Source organism: Narcine bancroftii, chromosome 11, assembly GCF_036971445.1.
Source record: "Narcine bancroftii isolate sNarBan1 chromosome 11, sNarBan1.hap1, whole genome shotgun sequence".
NCBI classification, from domain to species: Eukaryota; Metazoa; Chordata; class Chondrichthyes; order Torpediniformes; family Narcinidae; genus Narcine; species Narcine bancroftii.
Genome location: NC_091479.1, coordinates 91,654,229 through 91,678,554, shown reverse-complemented (window position 1 = coordinate 91,678,554; position 24,326 = coordinate 91,654,229). Strand labels below are relative to the sequence as shown.

Sequence of the window (24,326 nt, the reverse complement as noted above, 5' to 3'; positions counted from 1 at the left end):
AACTTGTAACGTGATGTCCCAACTCCTGTACTCAATGCCATGACTGACGAAGGCAAGTCTTTCTTCACACTGCCTATCGGTGTGGCCATTTTTATGGAACTATATAACCTGAACCCCCAATGAATACAAAAAAACACAACGCTGGAGAAACCCAGCAGGTCAACCAGCACACTTTATATAGAAAGGATAAGGATATGTAACCATCGCTGCAGGCCTGAACCCTTCATCAATGAGCACACAATACAATATTCATTATAGTTCATGAATATAATCTGAAATGAGTTCAACCTTTTATTGCTGATCATTTTTATCTTCAATTATATTTTTCATGAAGAGTCACAGCAGAAGTAGAAACTCTATCAGTTTACTTCATTTATTTTTAAGTTTTCCCTAAATATGCTCATAGAACGATTTGCCGTGTTAATTACTAAATAGCTAAAATCTTAGGGACAGAAATAAGATTTCTTTTTTTTTTGCTAATCTTATAATTAAAGCCTTTCTTGGGGTATCTAATATTGGGCCTTCACCTTTAAAATTGAATTTGTAACAGACTTCAAAATTTGATCAATTGCAACAGAATCCCAATTAAAATTTCAAGGATATTTTTGAATACAAACATGAAATGGGTGCATAATTCTGTAATTTAATATCTTGCACAAGAGGATTTACAGGAGATATTGCTTCTGAAAAGCAGCATTCCATTGTTCAAATGCCCTTGACTTTTAAACAGTAACTATTCGATGATTCATTCTTTAAATGAGGATGGAGCGATCAGATCAAAACAGTCCTATTCAGTGAACAAATAACCTGTTTTCTACTTAGAAGATGGGGGGTGCACAAATTTGTTCAGCAAGACTTTCACATTCAATGCACAGTATGAGAAAGAGATCCCATCTTGCCATAACATTCATAGATGCTTCTCGGTAAAATAAAATTGAAGGTTTCGGATTAAAGGTACTTATAATGAGAATAAAGCTAGGATAATTTAGCAATGCCAGTAAATCACATCAATGTTTAAAATGTAATGCAAGTCTCAATTGTCAGGTCCCCAATTCACTGTTGAGAACTCCGAAAATCCATGAAGCCAGACAAGGAAAGACCTGCTCATACTGGTTTATCTGTGTGCTAGATGCAACAGAACTAAATCCTGTGAAAAATATGTTGTGTCCTTTATGTTTCATGTTTAGTCACTACACCTGCTCTTTTGTATCATGGAATAAAACCACCCGTGGCTTATATGTTTGGTTGTATTCTTCACGAAAGCCGTAAGTAATTCAAAAATTGTAAATAACCTTAAACATTCCCCCTTCCTTTGCATTGAAATGAATGACCTATACTCCTATGGGCGCCATAGGTGAGAAAATATTGGTAGACTCCATAGATCAGCTCAGGAGCTCTGCAACATTCATCATCATACACTTCTGCAGGAAGTCCAAACTTCCTATTATCTAGCATTTCTGTGCAAAACTGTCAGATTTCTCAGAAAACTCCAGAGCATTGTCTTGGGATAATGACAAAAGAGTTCAGGATAAAATAAGTTTTAAAATGCAGAATAGCGACATTGGTTGTTTAAGCGTTCCTGTTTTCTGTCCGTCACTGATGCCTTGTTCTTCCTTCCCCCATCTTTTTCTGAATCTTAACTCTAATTTCATTTTGAATCTTAACTTTTTTTTTTCTATTTCCAAAGGTGCTGCCTAACCCACTGAGTATTTACAACCATTTTGTATAATGGCACATAATTTGAAAGAGTGGATGTTCGCCTGGACAACTTGTACCTTCAATCTGCATCTGAAACAAATGACCTGTGGATTTTATGTACAACTATTTATGAGAAGCAGCTGTATGCAAATAGAGGAAAGCTGTTCCCATTAGCCGATGACCCAGGGGCCAGAAGTCAAAGGGACGAGTAAAACAAACAAGAGTAAAGCAAAAAAAAATATATATTTTTTAATTTAGAGAATAGCTGCAGTGTAGATTCATTGCCTGTAAGACAGTCATTGAGAGCTTTCACAATGGAATTGGAAAACACCCGAGTGAAACTAATTTATAGGGCTGTTTTACAAAAGAGGGCTAAAATTGGGGTCACTTGATTTGACTACAGTGAGCTGGTAGAAACTCAGAGGGCTGAACAGACTCCTTCTGTACTCTAACAATTCTATGACAGCATGGCGAAATGCTTTTACACTAGCAACATTAATTATTTCTGTCTGACTTTTTTTGTGCTGTACTTCAGGACAAGAAGTTGCTCTAAACTCATGATGACAATGCAAGTTCTTTATGCTACTTTAATACCCAGCGGAGATTTTGTTTTAGAAGCACACACATTATGAAACACAATAACTAATTGTTTCAAATTCTGTGTCCTAATAAACACTTTGCTGCGGGGTCTAAATTTTACTCTTAGGGTAGCCCTTAAGGATAATTATTTAACCAATGAAACTGAAATTCTTGTACTCCCATCATGTGTTAGATGGTCATGTATCTCTTGCACAATTTCATGCTGGGACAATATTAGTGAGGGGAGATTTGATGGGGGTGTTTAAATTATGAAGGGTATAGACAGACTAACTATAGGTAGGCTTTTTCCATTGAGGGTACTTGTGATACAAACCAGAGGACATGGGTTAAGGAAGAAAGGGAAAAGGTTTGGGGGAACATCAAGGGGAAATTCTTTGCACAAAGAGTGATGGAGGCATGGAACGGGCTGCCAGCTGAAGTGGTAAACGTGAGCTCATCTAACATTTAAGAATTTAGACAGGTACATGGATGGGGGAAAGGTACGGGGATGGGGGAAAGGTATGGAGGGCTATGGACTGGGTGCAAGACAGTGGGACGAGTTTGGCCCAGGCTAGAAGGGGCTAGTTTCTGTGCTGTCATGCTCTATGGTTTATCAAATTCTGATAAACGCCACACCTGTAACTGTAAACAATCCATAATCTATTAGTATTTAAAAAAAATCTGCAAGTCATATCATGCAAAATGTGGCTCATCCAAATGATCAACTTGAGAAGATCAATTGAGTGTCCAGAGGGACAGCATTCCAATTTCAAGTTAATGCAGCCTGCCAACAAGGTGAATTATTCTGGGCTGCGGAGGGAATCATTCCTTACCCTCCCCTTGAAACCAGATTACTGACTGAAAACTATAAGCCAAGATTATCTTGTCAAAACCAAAACACTGGCACCATCATTTCAGACAAGGCTTTTGTTTCAATCCTTCATCGCTTCGGCCGCATTTCTCGGATCTTTCCATTATTGCAACATTCAGCAGGAGGTCGTGACAAACGCCATGGTCCTGAAATGACTCCATGGATACTGACTGACAACCTCCCAACTATCCCTTTGAAATCCTCCCACCCCCGCCGTTATTTTGGTGGAGCCGTTCACTCATTCGTTTTAAAACGGGTTAATTTATTGTAAAATATTCTCCACGCAGGGAATTTCAGAAGAATGTTCAGCTGATATATTAGTGTCCCACTGGGTCTTTTCGAGGTCCATATTTCTGCACCTTGTCTCCAAAAGGCTGAGAAGCTGGCAATGGGCCAAGCACTCACTTTTATCCCACGTTGTGCATTGCAATGAGCCACTAAGTTGCCCTGTTTTGCGAAACGCCTGAGACTATATTATGTGGGGTTATCTGGAACTGCTGGAGGGAACCGATCCGAGTGCAGCACCTTCCACTGGCTTCACCTGTGCCAAAGTGTCGGACGGCAGCTCAACCCACTGACTGGGAGCCTATCTTCAATCATTTAGGCTGCCTCGTTGCTCCGCCGTTTAAACCGCACAATAATACAATGAACCTTTCTCGCTGCGAAAGGTGTCCCTTGAGCATTTCACAGCACCAACCTGTCAATACCTGCGTGCTTTCCCGGGAAACTCGCCATACGCATTTTGAAACCACCTCGCTGTAAATAATGCAAACTGCGTTCGCTACAAACAAAAGATAGAAGCACTCACTTGTTGTCAGTGGCTTCACATTTGTTCGCTTCAACCCAATCGCGTTCTCTGGCTCGCCCAAGGCAGGAGAGAACCGTCTCCAACATTGCATGCAACCACGTTTCAGATCTTACAGCCTCAAACCCCACCCCGGACCACTCGGGGAGTCCTCACATGAGCACCGATCAGATGACAGCAGCGTCCGGGGGGTAGTTCAATGGAAATGGTGCGTGAACACCCCAGGCAGTGAAGTTTAACCACTCGGCGTTTGTCCTAATATTCCAATCATGCCGCCCCTAAACAGAAAACTCGAGATTCACAACAGCGGGGACACTTTTTAAATCAAGTTGCCGGGCTTCACCACACTGCGGAAACTCGGCAGAGAAAAACTGTGGGGTCCTCGGTTTTCCCACTCACCCGCTGACACCTTTCCATTTGAAAAAGAAGAGCTTCAAGTACACAGCCTCCCGGCACGGAGGGTTCAATTATTGCTGATGGGTGTTAAATAAAGCAGTTCTCCTGTGATTGAAACTATTGCCAAAAGGTTGCAACATAAGAGAGCAATTCACTTGCATCCATTAAGGAAACACTAATCGAGTGGCATGGAAGAACGGGCATTGCCCCCCCCCCCACCACCAAATTGGAGGGCACTGTCCCCCTCCCCCAAATTGGAGGGCATTGTCCCCCCCCCAACTGGAGGGCATTGCCCCCCCAACTGGAGGGCATTGCCCCCCCAACTGGAGGGCATTGCCCCCCCAACTGGAGGGCATTGCCCCCCCAACTGGAGGGCATTGCCCCCCTCCCCCAAAACAGGAGGGCAGAAACGCTCTCTGCAGACGCTGCTGAGAGGGTCGACTCGAAACAAGATTTCACTTCCCACCCTCGAAGGGGAGCATCCATCCCTTGGCCGAGAGGTTCGCCAGCAGAATATCCCGAAGCAGATTCAAGTGATCGATCAGCAAGTAGGGAGAGAGAAAGAGAGAACAATACCTACCTGTCATCGTAACAGAAATCAGCGCGGAGTGTGTTCAGATACAGGGCAATAGCAACCGCGCTGCTCACAAATTCACAAATCATGTCTACTACAGTATCGTCACGATCCTTGCTTTCACCTCGCTGGGATGGATCCGCATCCTCGGGCTGTTGGCTTTATGGGGGGAGGGGGGGGGGTTCCTCTCTTTCCCCCCTGTTCGAGTCTCTAACCCGCAAGCACCTTGCCGATCGCCCCGGGACGCAGGCACGAGGTCGCCTACATGGAGGAATCCGCTTCTTTATATAGTGCCCTGCACTTGCACACGCACGCACGCACCGGGGCTGCAAGCAGTGACTGAGGATGTGGGTTTCAGCTTGCGAGCGCGGAGCCGCGTGTGGGTCCCGGCCGGCAGCCGGGCGCATGCGCACGCCGCCCCCCCCCCCCCCCCCCCCCACGACGGGCTGTCAGCCGCTGTGTTCTCTCTCTCTCTCTCCCGCTGGCTGACACTCGACAGTTTGCGGGGGCAGCATGGAAGCTTTCGCTTCACCCTCTGACCCGTGCTCCTCGTCGGACTGCGAAATTCCTCACCCGGTTCGAGCAAAACACTTGCATTTACAGAGCGCCTTGGTGTTCAAGGTGCATTTCCAGAGCGCCTTGGCGTTCAAGGTGCATTTCCAGAGCGCCTTGGTGTTCAAGGTGCATTTCCAGAGCGCCTTGGTGTTCAAGGTGCATTTCCAGAGCGCCTTGGCGTTCAAGGTGCATTTCCAGAGCGCCTTGGTGTTCAAGGTGCATTTCCAGAGCGCCTTGGTGTTCAAGGTGCATTTCCAGAGCGCCTTGGTGTTCAAGGTGCATTTCCAGAGCGCCTTGGTGTTCAAGGTGCATTTCCAGAGCGCCTTGGTGTTCAAGGTGCATTTCCAGAGAGCCTTGGTGTTCAAGGTGCATTTCCAGAGCGCCTTGGCGTTCAAGGTGCATTTCCAGAGCGCCTTGGCGTTCAAGGTGCATTTCCAGAGCGCCTTGGCGTCCAAGGTGCATTTCCAGAGCGCCTTGGTGTTCAAGGTGCATTTCCAGAGCGCCTTGGCGTTCAAGGTGCATTTCCAGAGCGCCTTGGCGTTCAAGGTGCATTTCCAGAGCGCCTTGGCGTTCAAGGTGCATTTCCAGAGCGCCTTGGCGTTCAAGGTGCATTTCCAGAGCGCCTTGGCGTTCAAGGTGCATTTCCAGAGCGCCTTGGCGTTCAAGGTGCATTTCCAGAGCGCCTTGGCGTTCAAGGTGCATTTCCAGAGCGCCTTGGCGTTCAAGGTGCATTTCCAGAGCGCCTTGGCGTTCAAGGTGCATTTCCAGAGCGCCTTGGCGTTCAAAGTGCATTTCCAGAGCGCCTTGGCGTTCAAGGTGCATTTCCAGAGCGCCTTGGCGTTCAAGGTGCATTTCCAGAGCGCCTTGGTGTTCAAGGTGCATTTCCAGAGCGCCTTGACGTCCAATGTGCATTTCCAGAGCGCCTTGGCGTTCAAGGTGCATTCAGAGGTTAGCTTGACCAAAAAGGGAAGTGTGTATTAGGACATTGAGGAGCTCAGAGCAGGAAAACACGACTTGCTGACGACTTGATTTGAAACTAAGTTTGAAATCTTTAACTTGATTAATGGGAAATACTTTTGCAAAGGGAGAAGAGGAAATTCTTTTTTTTAAATCAAAGCAGACACTTCGGGACCGGTTGGGACGCGTCCTCGATTTGTAAATTTGTAGCAGTATTTGGTATTATTTAAGATGAATGAAGCACGTTTCACTTGCAAAGTTCGGCGTTGTTCAAGAACGGGCATTGGGCGAGAAACACTCAGAATTAAAGATTAACTGCATTGAAAAGGGAATCAACACTACTTTGGGCAGATTTGACACCCCACTATTCAACGTGACTATCGGCTCTTGGTGTCCACTTGCGGGGCGTCTCTGAAGTTCTGCTCGTTTTTCATTATTAGGAGAAATCTTGATAGAGGCTGGGCGTATTCGGGAGTGATTGAAGCGAGAGGCTCGGTGGTCTCAGTGTGGAAATCATGAAGAGTTGGGATTCCCGCTGAGGATTATCGGCTGGGTCGTGACTGCGCAGAGGCATGGCTGGAGATAGCGCAAGACAAGAGAGAGCCGGGTAGAGTGGGAGATTCTGCCATAAAGCGTCGGGGTCAGGACTCAACGTCCATGCACTCTGGCCATTCAAGTCATAAGAGGTTGGGAAAGCGACCGCGGTGCACCAGATCGCCAACTATTCCACGACATGACCCCATCTATATTTTGCCCCCTCGCTCTTGATATTTTTGAGTGGTAGTATTTGGATTGCTGGGGGTAGGGGGGCACCCAAATTACACTACTAATTTCAGATGCAAAACACGAAAGTCTGCAGAACAAAGAAAGTGCTCGAGAAATTTAGCAGGTCAGACAGCAAGACTCCATACAGCAAAGATAACCAAGGTGTTGGGCTTCGGCCCTTCGTTTCAGAGTCTGCGATAAACATCAAGCGTTCGGATTCACCTTGTGCGAATCTCGGGGTCATCGTGTTGAACTGGAAAGGGTCCGAATGCAATGTGATCGGAAAACATTGGTCTTATAAAGCAGGTGCTTCGGAGACGCGAACATGCCACAGGGGCGGCAGATTCCTAGACGGGAGGGGGGGGGGGGGGGAAGCCGACCATTTGTTTATTCTATTTTCTCCGACCTTGATCACCAAGAGAGAGTAGGTTTCCTCAATGGGGTCTAGCTGTGGGACCCCTGCACCATCCTGTAATGAGGCAAGATCCTGCCCCATTTTCTGTTCTCCACGGGTCATTTCAAAACACGTGCGCCAAAGTGCTGGAGAAACTCGGCAGTGTCCATAGAAAGCGAAATGCAGCCGACGTTTGAGCCGGAGAAGTCGCCTTTTTAAAAAAAATATAAAACTTTCGCTGAATTTTGTATTTCTCCAGTCATTTTGTGCACTGCTCTCGACCTCAACATCTGCAGGTTTTCTTGTTTACTCTAATTCTAAACTGACCATTCCCAGAATTAAAACCTCAAAGCCCTTTAGTTTTGAAAGTTAATACACACTCTCCCGCCCCCCCCCCCCCCCACACACTTCCTTTCCCTGACCTTTCACTGAATGGCTATCTGTTAAGAAAGGGTGCGCACCCTGGCCGCTTGTGTGAACTGGGCATCAGGAAAGCATCAACAGCAGGAAATAACAAAGGAAACAGACAGTCCTTCAGAATGTGTTTTCTTTTGTTGAAAATCCAGCCTTGATGTGGTCCTATGGTTCATTTCAAGTCGCCACACTGGAATATGCAGTGATGCTTTCCCCGTTCTAATTGTGCGCAATGGCGAGTCAAAGGAGCCGGTCACTGGCAGTATCCCTACCAGAGTCCCTGTCTTCTTTTGAAACAGTTTCACTTCGTTGACGTCCAGTCGGAAATAACTTCATTTTCACACCAGTTGCAAGAGTTTCGCCCTCTGCTGGTAGAGGACTCGTCCAGTTGCCTTTTTAAAAATCACAACCAAATATGAAAATAGTGAGACAATTAGTTTAAACAGGGGCAGTCAACCATTTCAACTCCCCCAAACAATCCTACAGTGCATGTCTGTCCATGGCCTAATCCATTACTAGATCCATTAGTGTAATCCATTACACTAAATGGAAACTAAAGAATCAACATATTCCTCCTGGGCAAGCTGAAACCAAAGGGCATGAGCATTGATTTTTCCTAAATTAGGTCACCCCCCTCTGATTTCAATGTTTTCATCCCTTCTTCTGCATATTATTTACTCTCTACATTTTCTTTCGCTGCTCCTCTTAATAGTTTCTCTCTCCGTGGTCCTTCCACCTCCCACACGTCCTGTCCTTTACTCTATCTACATGGACCCCCTCCCCAGCCTCTTTCCTCCTTTATTTATGTGATTTCTGCCTTAGTCTTCCTAAAGGATTTCGACTCAAAATGTTGGCTGACCATTGAGACTGTCTCACCTGCTGAGTTCCTCCAGCAATTCTTTGTCTACTTATTATCCAACAATAACCAGGAGGTAATAATTAAGCAATTCAAAGATGTAACATGCACTAAAATGCAATCTAAGAGCCAGCACCTTACCATGTTTAATTAGGTGTAAATTCTAATTGTTTTATTATCACTAAGGTGCAATTTCTGTTCCCTAAATTATGTTCTTCCTTAATTTTTTTTTCTACAAAGTGTTAATATTTAATGACCATTGCAGAAGACTACACAAAAATATTTCATCATCACAGGTTCACGACCTTATGATGTTTACCTCTGAAGATTGAAATACTATTTGTCACAGAGATTTGCAGCCTGAAACGTTAGCTGACCATTTCTGCCCATGGATACTTTATGATCCACCGAGTTCCTCCTTTGTTTGCTCAAGATTCCAGCATCTGTATTTTCTGTTTCTCTTCAGCCCATCAAGTCCACGTTGACCCATCAATCACCCATTTACAACAGTAATCCCATTTTCTAGTCTCCCCACATACTCTTCAACTCTTCTCAGATTCTCTCATAAGGGAGAAACCACATCTATCAACTCAAACAAATCTGGGATGCTCAAGATCATTTATTGTTACCCTATACCTAGGATAACAATCCGGTACCGCACGGATGGCAGTCTCTTCAATCTGAGGCGCCTGCAAGCTCACACCAAGACACAAGAGAAACTTGTCCGTGAACTACTCTTTGCTAGGATACAGCCAACAGTACAAAATAGAACAGCAAGAATACAATTAAAGGGTATTGTGTCACTGAACATATCAGCATGAGGATGCTGTTGTGATGTTTGTTCAGGAGTTTGATGGTTGACTTTAAGCCTGATGGTGCATGATTTTCCACTCTTGAACCTTCTCCCTGATGGAAGAGTGAGAGAGAGAGAGAGTGGGGTGGATCCTTTAGTATGGTGGCTGCAGGAAATGTTGAGGAAGAGAAGGGAGGTTTCCATGATGTTCGGAGCTGCATACACATTTTTCCTCATCTTGGGCAGTGCTGCTTCCACACCTCATGCCTCTTGCTGGAGGTTGTTAAGGGACATGCTGAACTTCTTTAACCTTCTAAGAAAGTAGAGAGATTGGTGAATTTTCTTGACTGATGTGTCAACATGACTGGGCCAAATCATGGGAAATCTTCACTCCAAAGTACCCAAAGCCACCATTTCACGCCATCAATGATCCAGCAGTGGGGATTCTGTTCCACCCCCATCCCTGAAGTCTAAGGTTGGCTCCTTTGCTGACATTCAGAGAGGGGTTTATATTGCCACTTGATTCTCTATCTCCTTCTTGCAATTGGAGTACAAAGTCACTTGGAACCTCCAGATGGACATCAGCAGAGTTGGACTGAACCCAGATCCCTGGTGCTGTGAGATAGTGGATCTGCCAGCTATGTCATTGTCATCTGTTTTACAACACTGGAAGACTGTAGCCAAATTCCATTTTGGCATCAGTGAAGAGGAGTCACTGGATAGGAAATGATAACTCTATGGATTTTCTTCAACACATTGGGAGAGACAATGAAGACTAATTAGTCAACCCACCACTGCCCCAAAATAATACTGATTACCAATCAAGAAATTAATCTAACATTGTTTACTCACTAGAAGAAGCTTGTAACATTTTCTAAATAAGAACAAAAATGAGAACAAGAGGAGACTTAAACAGGATGGAGAGGAAGAGTCTTTTATTTTACATGTAACTAGGCAGTATAGGTTAACATTGGTAGAAACATTAGATCAGACCATAAAAGGTAGGAGCAAGAGGCCATTCAGCTCTTCACATCTGTACTATCATTCCATATGATTACAGTTGATCTGACATGTACTTAAAAACCCAGAAGACTACTGAAAAAAAGAGTAGAAATAACGTATGCACTGTAGTTCACTGTAGCTCTACTTTTGGGCAACATGGGCTCAGTTACCTAAGTGGCCTCCTTTGACTACAACATTGAGTCCACTAAATTTTCAATGAAATTGAAATTGCTGTAGTCAGAACTAACAAATTGAGGTCAGGCCTTAGTACCGACTGCAATCCAACGCAAAAACATTGGAGCGGATATGTGAACAACAGGAAATAACAATGGAAACAAATACTCCTTTTTGCTCTGGATGTATATCATACCCCAGGTGCTTTGTGGTAATTTCCCGTTATCTATGGCAATTATATGATTGATTTAAATTTAGAAGGAGGCATATACTCATGTTCTCTCTAAGACACAAGGCATACAGGGAAAAACAATTTATATGGATATAATTAAGCATAATGCACTTATTGTCACCTACTCAACATTTCCTTCCTGCTACTATTTCCCTTAAATTAAATCACCTCCCCACTGCCTGGGCTGCAAGATCTTTCTCAAACGTTCCACTACAAATGTCCCTAACTGTCCACTAGGAGGAGAACTGGAGTAGCCAATGTATTTTTTTCATTTTATCTCACTGAATATGGGAAAAATGATCACTATTTAATAAGTAACTACTTAGACAGGCTGAATAAAAATTAGTGCTTACTACATAGAATCATACACAAAAATGAACTGCAATGCAGTGTGGTCCTCTACCAATAATCTGCATCTATGAAATGCACAACTCTGTAAAATGTCATGGCATCTAACATGATCATGCGCAGATATTTGGAGAATAGGATCAGAATTTTAGATTTCTTTAACTATCAATTTGTTGCTATTTTCTCACTGTATCACGCAGAATAACAAATTACAACAACTGTTCCTTTAGTGTAGAAATTGTCATTGTTTATCTGGAAGATGCCTTTACCAAAGATTTCACATGTTCACATTCAACCTACAGTCTGCCAAAAGGCACAAAAAAACTTAACATAAGTGCAATGTTTGCAGTGTGCCACTCTAAAACTGTAATGCTCTGTCAACCAAATATTTTTCCAGTATATTTTATTGGCATCATGGCAGGTTAACACCTAATAGAGGTTCTGCAGTCATGGTGGTGTAATAAACAGGCTGTAAATACAAATTTCAAATTATTTACAAGTGCTTCATTTAATACCCCATTCTAAATCAACATTTGTTTATTAAATGAATGTCTTATAGTTTCAAACCTACCATCTAAATATCTAACAACAGAGAATATGAAAGGAGTTTTTGTCAAAGGTAGTAAAAATTCAGGGGAAGATACCCTGTCTGAGTGTCAGGTTTACATGTGTTGAATTATTTTGATTGAAGTAGAGTCCGTTTTATCTCTTTTTATTTGAGAATTTATTTATCCTTGCAACAATATCAATTGAAACAGGACCACAATTCTGCTCTTCTTTTAAAATTAAAACATTCATTTCAGATCTTGCCATACAAACCATGGCAACAAGTGCAAGTAGTACAATCAGGTATAAAAATAAAGTTTAAAAATAAAAAAATATCACACTACAATCAACAAGTGCATGACGACTCATGAGCCATTTCTGTGGTGATAACCATGACCATGGCAAAGCCAACTCAGCCACAGAATACTGACCCCTTTAGGGCTTGTTTAGCACTTGAAACATAATTAACATACTACATTCAATTTCAAGCCTGGTTTCTGGTTTATTAACAATCACTTCAATATAAGGAAATGCCTTCCTCTGGTTTTTTTTTTAAATACTAAAGGGAAAACCTACGAAGTGACCTTTCTTCTGAAAATGAAAGCTCATCTGATGAAAGGAAGAATATCAGAAATAAATAGGGGAGGGGGGGGTACCGTTCAAAGCTGCAGCTGCAGGAAGACCAGAGTAGAAAATTTATGGAAATCTTTGCCCTGTCAATAGTGTGTACAACCCTATAATAAGTAAGTTAGACTTCTTCTAGTAACATGGAGATGTTTGATGAGATGGGTGCCTGGCAGTACGCAAGATGGTGAATTTATTTTACCATTATTGAAGAGGGTTTTTTGCAGTCCTGATAAAGAATCACCTAATCTTTAATGGAGCATAATCTATACTTCAGGAATATTTGTAAGATTAATTCCATCTGTATGCTATATTTATTTAGTGGATGTGTTAATTGCTTTGCATAGATCCATGCCATTACTACCTTAAACAATCCAGTTTATTGTTATAAATGCAATTCATGTGCCGTACTAAATTTATTGAAAGGATAGCAACATAATTTTAAGCTTTAAATGAATATTTACCTTTAATAACATATCTGAATATCTGTTTGGTAAACCTCTAAATTATAATTTGAAGTATTTTAGTTTGAAAAGTAATATTTTTTTCTAAAGACAAGGGCAACTCATAAATATTTATACTCATAAAATGATGTAACATTTGATGGGCAAAAATGGTTACGGCCTCATTCATGTTTTAGATCGATGATCTTCATAGCATGTTTTGAATAATTACTGTAACCAAGGCTAATAACTATGAATATTTCACTGTGCATGTTATCACATGGAGCACAGAGATACAAGTTCTATACAACCTGTTCAGTTGTAATTTCCCTTTAAGGTTTAATCACACAGAATGTTCATCTACTTGCAGGAAGGACGGTCTTTTATTAGGACCAGTATTAAATACTATTACAACAAATAGGATCCTTCAATAAATTAGGCCTGTGAGGCTCCATAATTTGTCAGGATCCCCCTTAAACCCAAATATACGTATTTGTGACCAGCTTCTGCTGATGTTGCAATATAATTATGTCTCTTGAAGGAATAGAACAAAATTCTTTACAAAACTTATTGGTGGAATTGAACCAGAACACAGGTCTTGGTTAGGCATGCATCATTTCAATCACGTAATGACCTGTGATATTTTTCCTTCAACTTTTCCTAGAGTATGCTGAACTCCTTTGAGAAAAGTTAAAACATTACAGGCATCCTCAGAATATGTATCCCCAATGCCTTTAGCAGCCCTTCTCTGTCAGACAGCAGACATCCTAAAGTAGCCAGTCCCAAAAAAAAATTCACTATTTTTGCATTTCAAGATATGCAACTGCAAACTGGAGGATATTGTCTGTGAAGAAACCAAAGAGGACCACTTTCATTAAAATGAAATGCACAAAAATGCTGGAGAAACTCAGCAGATTATGCAGCATCTTTCAAGAGTAAAGGGTAACCAATGTTTCAGGCCTGAGCCCTTCATCTATGTATGAATGTATGAACAAAAAGCAGACAGGTGTCTGAATACAAAAGGTTTGGTTGGGGACTAGTTGGGGGGGGGGGGAGCAACAGAGAGGAGCGGGGAAGGGGCAGGGGAGGAGCACATATGAACAGGTAAGAAGTGGATATAGGTGGGATGGTAGAAGACAAAAAAGCTGAGGTGATCGGGGGGGGAATAGCTCTCTCTATGGAGATGCAAGGGAAAGGGGTGGGGAGACAGAGGAATAGGGAAAGAGAAAGACTCGGGGGAGCTTTTATTGCCGGCCTTCTGAATGCTAACCATATGCCTATTTCTTTCCCCACTATCTTGCCCTCTCATGGTATTCGATACCTTATGAATGTTGGTTCTACATGCCTCAGAAAACCTACTTTAGCATTTGCTCTGCCCTGCAGCTGGGAAATCATGAAAAATTTGGGCTATCACTTATATGGGACTGGAAAATTGGTCTCCAAATATTTATATTTTCTATTTGTATTAAATAAAAAATACAAAATGGTCACAATAATATGAGAGGTCTGCAGCACAAACAGTATATGAATGGCATAAAATATATCACAACTATTCTATACTTTACCGGAAAAGAGTAATCAAGTATATTTGAAAATGTAAGAAATTGAAGGAACTGAATCCCTCTTTTTCGGCACTAACCCATATTCCTTGATCCATGAAAAACAAACAAAAAATCTATCATGTAATATTAAAAGTAAAATCACACAAAATAAATTCTGTATTTCCAACTCTATTCATTAATTTGTACAATGTATGGCTATTTGGAATTATTGAATTTCAACTATTTCTTACAATGCAATAATCATATTGAAAAATTTTTTAAAAACTACTTATTTTGCTCCATTAACTAACAACAGCTATTTCCTATTTGTTAATTGGAATTCTTGAGAAAATATTATGAAAAGGATCAAAGTAAACTGTTCAAGAATTTGATAAAAAGGCAAGGTGAAGTCTGAGACTAGATTGGTAAGAAACCTGAGAGTAAATTGTTCGAGCTTTTGTACGACCGTGGAAATAATTACAAGACCCAAACAGCCTTTGAAATTCTCAACTCAAAACTACTAAATTCTTGCAGGAATCAACTGGTGGATGCAGGAACAATGTTCCCCTGGTCAAGGGATCTGGAACCAGGGTTTACTATCTTAGAGTAGGCCATGTAGAACGGGGACGAGGAGAAATTCTGCAACAGAAGTAAACCTTTGGAAATTCTCTACTCCAGGGTGTTTATGAAGTCTCCGACATTATGTTAGTCCTCATTAAAGTTAGATTTCCAGACATTAGGTGACTCAAGATGGTCGATATTTCAGGAAGATGGTCTGAAGGTAGAAATTCCACCTTGATTTTGATGAATTGCAGACATACTAGAAGGGACTGATGGGCAACTAAAGGAAAGTTTGTGTAATATTTTCTCTTCTATTATATGAAAATAAAAGAACCTTGAAAAAAAATCTTGTTCTAAATGGAATGCTTTTATTTTGTTCTTTTGGCCACAGACCTTGACATGCTCCTACTCATGATTTCCGGTAAAATCTATAAATTTCATTTTGTTACCTCGATTTAGAAATGTGTCAGTTGGTTATTCTTAAAAGAAAATCAGCAATCATCAATCTGTGATCTCTGGAAAAAATTGTGCATGCATTTGATCTGAATTCAGTTACCATCAAAAAAAATATTATTATCCATTTCCACAGAATGAAGTTACCAATTGTGGATAACTATGCAAGTTTAATTTTTTTTAAATGTTATAACACATTTTCTTTTTTTTTTGGTTTTGGAAATCGAGCCAAGAAATGTAACATACTATATTGGCTTTTCCATTAAAATATAATTCATCTGTTTATTAAATTGTCTTACACATACCATAAAAGGAAACATTTAATCAACAGTAAAGGACATCAGGTAAAATTAATAAACTTGGGCCTCTTTAAAGCATGAATTTAAAGGAATAGAAAAATGAAAAAAAAAACCCACAGAATCAAAGGACATCAATTATATTTTGAAAAAATTGAAGTAATACTACTTCTTCACACCAATTACCGCATAACATCTTGGGGATTTGAGAGGATCAAAGAGCTGGACTAGTGCTGACCATTCAACATTTTCCTGCAAAAGGCAGTTATAGAAATCAATTAGGTTCATTTAAAAGAAAGCCTCAACAAACTACTTACTATTTTCCATTGAATACATGTGTTTATAAAAATAATACTGAACTTACAGAATTTACCACCTGAAAATAATTTATTGTAATTAAGGTACTGTAATTTCACTATTTTGTTCTATTTAAACCTTTGCATATTAAAGGATATCTCTCAAAAGGATTACACCATGTATTTTGTCTGATAGCTGAACTTTCGATGGCAGGTACTTTTTTAATTAAGTGGGATAAACCAATGTAACTATTTCAAATATATAACTCAATATTTAATTCAAACATAAATAATACCTGTTAACCATACATTTTCTAAAGTTATATTATGGGAAAGGCATCTTTGGAGAAATAAATTATCCATATTTAGCAACTACTGAGAGAGGGAATTACCTGTTCCTTAAGGTAGCAAAGCCGATCCAAAAGTATTAAACCCTCTATGCAAGGGGCTAAGGCGACCTTCAGCTGAAAGAAATGCATGAAACAGTTATAATTGACTGTTTAAATAGTTCTTAAGTAACTAGTCCTCAGATACCTCAGCTAAATGATATATTTAATCATTTTAATTATTAATCTATTTTAACAGCTGTACCTAATTGCACTTATAGAATGTATTTTTAATGAGATCCTCAACTTTCACTCATATGGCATAGATTCTTATGTCAATATATTTTGAAATTCCCAGGTATTCCAGAATCAAACAGACCTCAATAAAAGTTAATTAAGTATACTACTGTATACATAAATATGCCAACATATTATAAGAGAAAATTACCTTTTCCTTTCCCTTGTTCCAATTAATACAATTTTGGAATATACAGGACACGATATGTTTTACCAAAAGACACAGTATGCTCTTTGTTGGACACTTTAGCCTGGCTGCCAACAAACTGTGCAGTCAGGCACTGAAGCATAGTTGTTTAGGTGTTCCCCATATGGTAGTAGATATTAAGGCAATCTTATTCCAAACAGATTAGCTTCAACAAAGCAATACTGTTGATAAAGTAAATTCACACATTAATCTGGATTGTACTTTTAGAATTTAAGGTGAATCAAACTAAAATCTCTTTTTATTAAAAATTCCATGCATCGATAACAGAATCTATACAGCAATAATATCATGGCTGTTGAGAATTTGGTTGAACTTTATTTCGTGTTCTGATTATATTTTCAGGTGTCAGAATTGGCGATTGAAATGCTTCCTTGATTTTCTGACTTTTTGCATCCAGTGTTAGAATCTTGGAAGAGTCGGTATGATTTTTTTTCCCCGTCCTCTGCGCACACAGCCACTTATCATTCCAGGTCAAAATACAAAACTTCTTTGCCCAGTTTAAATTAGATTGATTTGGTCAAAATTCCTTTGAGTTTCAACCTTTACAGCTTTTGTTCCGAACATATGGGACTTATTCAAACCACAAAATCAGCGATGGAAGTATGGAGTCTCTTGAATTGGTAGCTGAAATTCAATGTTGAAGGCCAGCCATATTAGCAGTGAATTATTCAATGGATAAATAATGCTATTCTTCCCCATGTTTGATCATTTTTGAGCATTAAGCTTTTCATTTACTAAGCTTACATTATTTTTAATTTGGCCATTATATTTTATATATTATAAAATATTGCTGTCAAAACTTTGTTTTGGCTGTCCTGCCTGGTTAACAGCATTAGCAGCAGGTCATTCTATTGGAAATGAGCAGGTTTTCTTTGTTTCATGTGCGGAAAGCTCTTTTATGTCTATTCCCCAAAGCTTACCAGGTTAAATGCTTCCAACTCTTTCATTCGGGGCATGTATCTGTCATAATAACCTTGTATTAAACTGTCTGACATCTGAAAAATAGGAAAAAGGCACACATCTAAGTACAATTATAACCATGTGATCAACTGGCATCGTTCCAGTGAATGTCATAAACATACCTGTCAAAGTACAATTGCTACAATCTGCAGTTGGCATACCCCATACAGATAATGACACATAGCTTTGGCTAAAAGCTTGTTACTTAAGCAATTTGATTTGGTGGAGGTCAAATAAACTCTTGCAGACATGCCTTCCTTTCTATGGTGCCAGGTCTACCACATTTAGCCATGCAAGACATAACAGAATATGGTTAATGTCAGCTTGTATTTAGAGAGACATTACCTTCTTGAAAAATCTTTAATTATTGCCTGAGCAGGTAACAGACTGAACAGTCTCTTGTAACTTTCTCAAATGACTTCACTTAAATTCATTGTTTAGATAAAATTTATTTTGCAGTGTGTTCATAATTGCACTCATAAATGATATGGCACTTAAATGTGCTGATTTATAATCATAGTATTTGTACTTCAACTAATGATCTGGAACATCATCTTACTGCCCAGTAGGTCGAGTGTAATCCAGTACTTGCCAGCAATATCCAGTAACTGTGAATATTTAAACATTTCAAAATTGTTTAAACTAAGTAATTTTAAAGCTCTTTTTGTAGAAGACAAACACAATGTAAAATGCATTTATAAAGACTCAATCCTAAACAAAACTGAAGTATAAAAGGGAAGGAAATAGTAATTAAAATGGACATCTCCATAGGTTACTGAGTACAGATGCTGTATGAAACAACTGAAACGTCTGGGTTTTTTTCTGGAAAACATCAGTCTTCCTTCCTCAATTTATTTTTGCAGAGATGCCTCAGTGTGCAGACAAACTAGCCAGAACAGAGCAGTTTGAAACAAAAAGAAATCAAAACTACTGCAAATATGATATTGTCAAATCATAGAATACCGAAATGTCCTTTGCTGTTGTTTCCAAATCTATTGTACAAATCTGGCCATATAATTTAAGTGGTTGCAAAATTGGCAGAACTTCACATTCTAACAAGTCTACATGTGAGGTAAGCTCACATTTTTATACAGCTTGCTGAGGCCACTGCTCTATCAAGTTTGTAGAAATTATAGAGTCACGTGTGTCCTGCCGCCCGAGGTGATGGCCAAGAGAAGAAATCAGGCAGCTCCATGAAAGGTTGTGTTTGATTCTTGCATATACATGTCATGCAAGTTGCCAAAATAATTAATTGTTAGCGTGTGCTCCTCCCTCTTATACTTTCTCCCTCCTCATACCTTTTTATTCAACCATCTACCAGTTTCTCCACATTCCCAAAAGGGCTCAGGTCCAAAAAATGTTGGTTACCTTTACTTCCTACGGATTCTGTGTGACCTACTGAGTTTCTCCAGTGCTTTTGTGTATTGCACTAGGCCCCAGCATCTGGAGATTTTCTAGTTTAACTCCTAATGTTCCACAAACGCCCTGTGGAAGAGTAGAAGGACACAAAAATTCAAGTTGGGAGGATGCAGCAGTTGGGGTAGCTGAAAAACTTTGTGAGAATTTGGCATCAAACTGCTCACTGGAAAGGTTCCTACAGGACTGATGTGGTGCAAGAGCAGAGAAATAGTTCACCTGGTGGGTGTCTATCCTTGGTTATCTACCCCTGATGCTGTTTCTCTAACACTTTCTCAACTTTGCTTGTACTCAGTTTTACAACTCTAGGGAGTGTTGAAGTGGAACAGAACTGACTGAAAGTCTCGCACAATGCCAATAATCCCTAGGGTTTTACGTTATTCTCTATTATTAACAGATTACATAATAGTTTAACTTTTCTTTTCAAATTAACTTTGAATGGAAATAAAAAATATTCCTTTTAATAACAAATGTTATTTTGGGAAAAGCACTTCATCGTACCTATAAATCCTCAACAATATTCATAAAGCACTCCTTGCATTTGCTTCCCAAACTTCTTTGCTTTGTTCACCATTGAAACCATCTGCACTCCATGTATTAGTTTATACAAAACTCCCAGTTCTGAAACTTTTTCAAGGGCAATTTGTATCCCAATGGACTCTCTCACTTTTAATCCAATTGCATTCAAGAATTCAAGTCACAATGCGTAACTTAATACAAAAAAAAACTGGGTGGAGTGCATGCAATTTAGAATTTTAGGCATAAAGTATGGTTTAATTGTATTTTTAAACTTCTAAGGAAACTTGTCCATAACCAATTCTACCAACACTATCGCCAGGCCCATCGAATATTTCTTAATTACATTTATTTATGATTTCTAGCATTTGCAATAAAAAGTTTTGATTTTCCTTAAAATAACTTGGATTTTGTCTTATCTGTAGTTATTGTCACCCTGCAGTTTCCCCTGCTCTATCCCACAGTCACTTCTCCCTAAGGATATGATATGTTTTGTGACCCTAAAATATCCTCTCATCTGTTCCACTTACTAATTTTCATAACTACTCAATGATGTCAGACTCATCGTACTTTGATGAAGGCTCAAGCCCAAAATGTTGGTTCAGTATCTTTTATCTTTGCTACATAAAGTACACAGTTTGACCTGCTGAGTTTCTCCAACATTGTGTTTTCACTTCAGTCACAGTGACTGTAGACTTTTGTGTTTTACTCCTCAGACCTTTTCTGGGTCTCAAACTTCTTCCATCTCAAATCCTCTTTCTTCTCTCTGCCTTCATTCCCACAATCACTCCTCTTTACCTTAGATCTAAAAGTTCTTCACCATTGATCTCCATTCTACACCTGTCCTCTGTATTCTTATTTTTACCCTCATCGATGGCAGGAGACTACAGAGATATGCTCTTTGAGCTTGGTAGAACATTGAAGTCTCATGCTCTTTTCTCAGAACAAGTGCTGATCCTACAATTACAGTATTTGTAGTTTGTTGACCAATTTTTTGCAATTACATGGTTTAACTTTTGTGACAAAAGCAATAAAGGAAAAACCCATCAGGTTTATTGGCCAGTGTCCTAAATGAGCAATTCTTAATCACAAAATACATGAGATGATTATTGATTACAGAGACAGTTTAACTCATCAATCATTATTTATAGTCAACGAGAAAGAAACTTCAAGCCAAGTTCATCTGTACTTGACTGACTGATTGTCTCAGAAGCCTCTTTCTTAATTAAAGTGAAAAATAGATGTTGTTAGTCATAAAACATAGAAACCATACTGGATCCTAAAATTCTTTGTGAGGAAGATGGTCAAAAGATCCAAACTCATCTTATCAAACGATAGAAAGAAAAATTGTTGGTGCTGCAGCTTTAAATGGCACGCTAGAGGAGCCAATGGTTTTAAAAAAAAAAAATCCTGCAATCAATGAGGTCCACGCCCACGGTGGTGACACCTGTGCTGGGCAATGTATCACAAGGAGTTGCAGACTCCAGCAGAGCTGCGCAGGGCACCAGAAACGGGAAAACATCTCTCCCCGCCTCATTAAGAAGGAGAAGCAAAGGAGGCAACTCTACAGGATAGTTACCACAGTTACAGCAGATCAGCAAGGGGCTCCAATGGTTGAAGGACCGAAACAGGCTGCGTGGGAGTTGGTGGCTTGCAGTCGAAAGACTCAACACAGGTTCTGTCCGAGCTGCTGGAGACCGGCTCATTGGAACCAGGATTACTTGCATGTAAGAAAGGGCTCCATGGAGCATCAGGCACTGAAGGTTTCCTGATTGTATTGGAGGTTTGGATCTGGAGCTTGGGCTGCCAATAGTTTGAACACGTGTCTCTGAAGGGAGTCTCTGCTTCTCTTTCCTTTATTGTTAGGGGCATCAGGCCATGCTCATGGCAACTCTTTATTTGCCTTAAGGCAGATAAAAGTTGAAAACTGCATATCATGTATATTACATTTTGAATGTAACAACACAGCTTACAAACAAATAAAGAATACACTCACTCGTTTCCTTCAGCACACCATGAAGTCAACTTTCTTTTTTATAATTCACTAGACACAACTCCCCAAACACCACCCAGCTAAACTCATTGACTCACTGCCACATGGGTGATCCTGACACTCTCAGTCTCCTTCTCCTGCATCTGAGATTCATCACCCCTATACTGTCGCAACCACGACAACATGATACAGTTTGTAAATTGCGTGGTGACGTCTATCAATAGAATGGGGAAGATATGTGCCATCCAAATATCCTCTGCCTGAATGGAGACAAGCACTCACCCCTGATATTTCAGTGATGAAACACTCTCTATAAGTTTTTTAAAAAAAGGGCAAAACAAAATTCCTAACCAGTACATTTTATATGATTCATGAACTCCTGCAGAAAATTGTGTAGATCTTGCAACCTATTAATTGTTTATTACTTGAATTAGGTCTCAAAATACACCAGGGAAGTCAGTTGGTTCTTCTGAAGGTCCACCACAACTTCAGCAAATGTCTCATAAAATCTATAAGAAATAGCACACTGACAATGCTTTCCTCCTCAGAAACAAATTCACCCCATTAATTACGCTGGACAATTTTTTTTTCCCCAATAGGTTTGCTTCCTGAAAAAAAAAAAGTGGGGATTATGATGAAAAACTTCAAGCTGAGCACACAAAGATAATTTCACATTTTCTGTATCACGTGGGAAGTTGGAGAAACATTAAATGAACTTTTATTGAATTTAGCATGTTTAATTACATAATGATGCCGGCACATTGTGTTAGTTCAACAGATCTAAAAATGTTTTGCGACTGATTTTCATTTGTAATCAGCAACTGATGCCTCTCGTGTCAGTATCCAACAATGGTCGGCCAGCATTGATGGATTCCCCAGTTTGATGAAGGATAAATTGATTAAGGGCTAAAGCCTGAAACATTGGTTGTATTTTTATCTTTGCTATATAAAGGACACTGCTGACCAGCAGAGTTTCTCCAGCATTGTGTTTTTACATGGATTCCAGTTGCCCTGATATCACTTGTCCTTGGTCACAACGTCCCATTGAAATCTTTCACCGTGTTCATCACCGACTGCACCAAAATCAGAAGTCCAAGTGTGCTAAAGCAGAAAATGAATTTTCAATGACATGTTACACTGCATGATTTTGCCTGTTTGAAGTAGACTTAAAATATGACAGGAAATCACAAACATAGGTAATATCTACAAAGCTGTACAGGATAGGAAATTTCTAAGGTGATTTTCGTGATCAGCAGTCCAAAATTGCTAAGATATACCCAAAAGTTTTCAGGAAGCAAATTATTTGTTGTCCAGTGTTGTGAGTCTATAAAAGGCTCATCCCATCTTGCCCGTATTCTCTTCACCTCCCGCCACCCCCCCCCCACCCCACCAACCCCAACAGGAAGAAGATTTATCATTATAGATTAAGGACCAACACATTCGAGGATAGTTTCCTTCTTGCCAAAATTCTAATGTCTGAATGAACCTCAAAATAGTAAGGTTATGCTTCACCCTGTTCCAAATGATCTCTCTCTGAAACTGCACTTTTAGCCTGTGTCTTACTTGTACTGTGTATGACAAAACAACCTCTATTGTTGCATCTTGGTACATGTGACAGTAAACTTGAATTGAATTTTCTTCAACATTTATTCGTGTAACATAGAACATTTGCATCTTGAAACAAGCTTGACTAATGTGGTTTGATATTCTCTTTCTGTTGACTTAGCTTTTGTTTGGATCCACAAACTGAAGTTCATATAGAAATATTGAGAAAAAGCTATTGTGACTGAAGAAATCTGAATGCCTATTAAAACCAGTACATCTGATTCAGGAATAACTAGGATAATAACAAAACTGTTCACTGGAAAATGTGTAAAACATTATAGATTTTCCTGGCAAGACATCTTTAATGCTAGCCATTCTTTGACAAAGTCTATTACAGACCATTAATAAAAGAGTTGCATAAAGAATATAATTATAATGTTTCCAAAAAAGACCCAAGGATCCAGTTGAACGAAATAGTGGGCACACTTCTCCTGCTGTCTGACCTTTCGTGACAATGCTCGACTTATTGCTGCATTTGGATTATAGCCAATATAATTAGTAATATTCTTTACTACTGTATGATTAAATTTCTCTACTGAAATGTTATTCGTACAAGACAACTCGGTTACTTTTCCCCAGTCATTTACTGCAAACTAATTTGTATCCCTTGTTACTGTGACAACCTCCAGCTGTCTTATAATTTACAAAATCCCAAGTTTATGTGACCTCTGAACATTATGGCACAAACACAAGACAGAATCTGGATTCTTTCTTAATTGGAAGGAATGCCTTGCTTTCTTGAATACCCATCATGCAGTCAGATGGCAGTAAGGATCCAAATTCCAATCCATTTGAAACAGTTCATTTTACAAATTCCGATAAACAAAATTCT

The 24,326-nt window shown here is 39.8% G+C and overlaps 2 protein-coding genes across 8 annotated transcripts in view; both read right to left on the bottom strand.

Annotated features, from left to right (window-relative positions):
- The window catches only part of LOC138746137 (protein O-mannosyl-transferase TMTC2-like), a 135,940-nt gene extending 130,671 nt beyond the window's left edge, over positions 1-5,269 (bottom strand). For both annotated transcript variants that reach the window (XR_011346719.1, XM_069904034.1), the window contains exon 1: positions 4,930-5,269. Coding sequence is in view for 1 of the 2 variants with exons in the window: in XM_069904034.1 (XP_069760135.1) it covers positions 4,930-5,012 (83 nt within the window). In the remaining variant the exon portion in view is untranslated. The remainder of the gene's footprint in view (positions 1-4,929) is intronic.
- A 10,610-nt stretch (positions 5,270-15,879) lies between these two features.
- mettl25 (methyltransferase like 25) overlaps positions 15,880-24,326 on the bottom strand; it is a 53,038-nt gene continuing 44,591 nt past the window's right edge. For 3 of the 6 annotated variants that reach the window (XM_069904027.1, XM_069904028.1, XM_069904029.1), the window contains exons 10-12: positions 17,925-17,999; positions 16,566-16,637; positions 15,880-16,129 (exon numbers count right to left, since the gene is read on the bottom strand). In XM_069904027.1, the coding sequence (XP_069760128.1) occupies positions 16,043-16,129; positions 16,566-16,637; positions 17,925-17,999 (234 nt within the window). In that variant the 3' untranslated portion in view covers positions 15,880-16,042. Of the gene's footprint in view, positions 16,130-16,565; positions 16,638-16,947; positions 17,166-17,924; positions 18,000-18,939; positions 22,991-24,326 lie in introns of those variants that run through there. The other 3 variants (XR_011346714.1, XR_011346715.1, XM_069904030.1) reach the window with 3 other exon arrangements.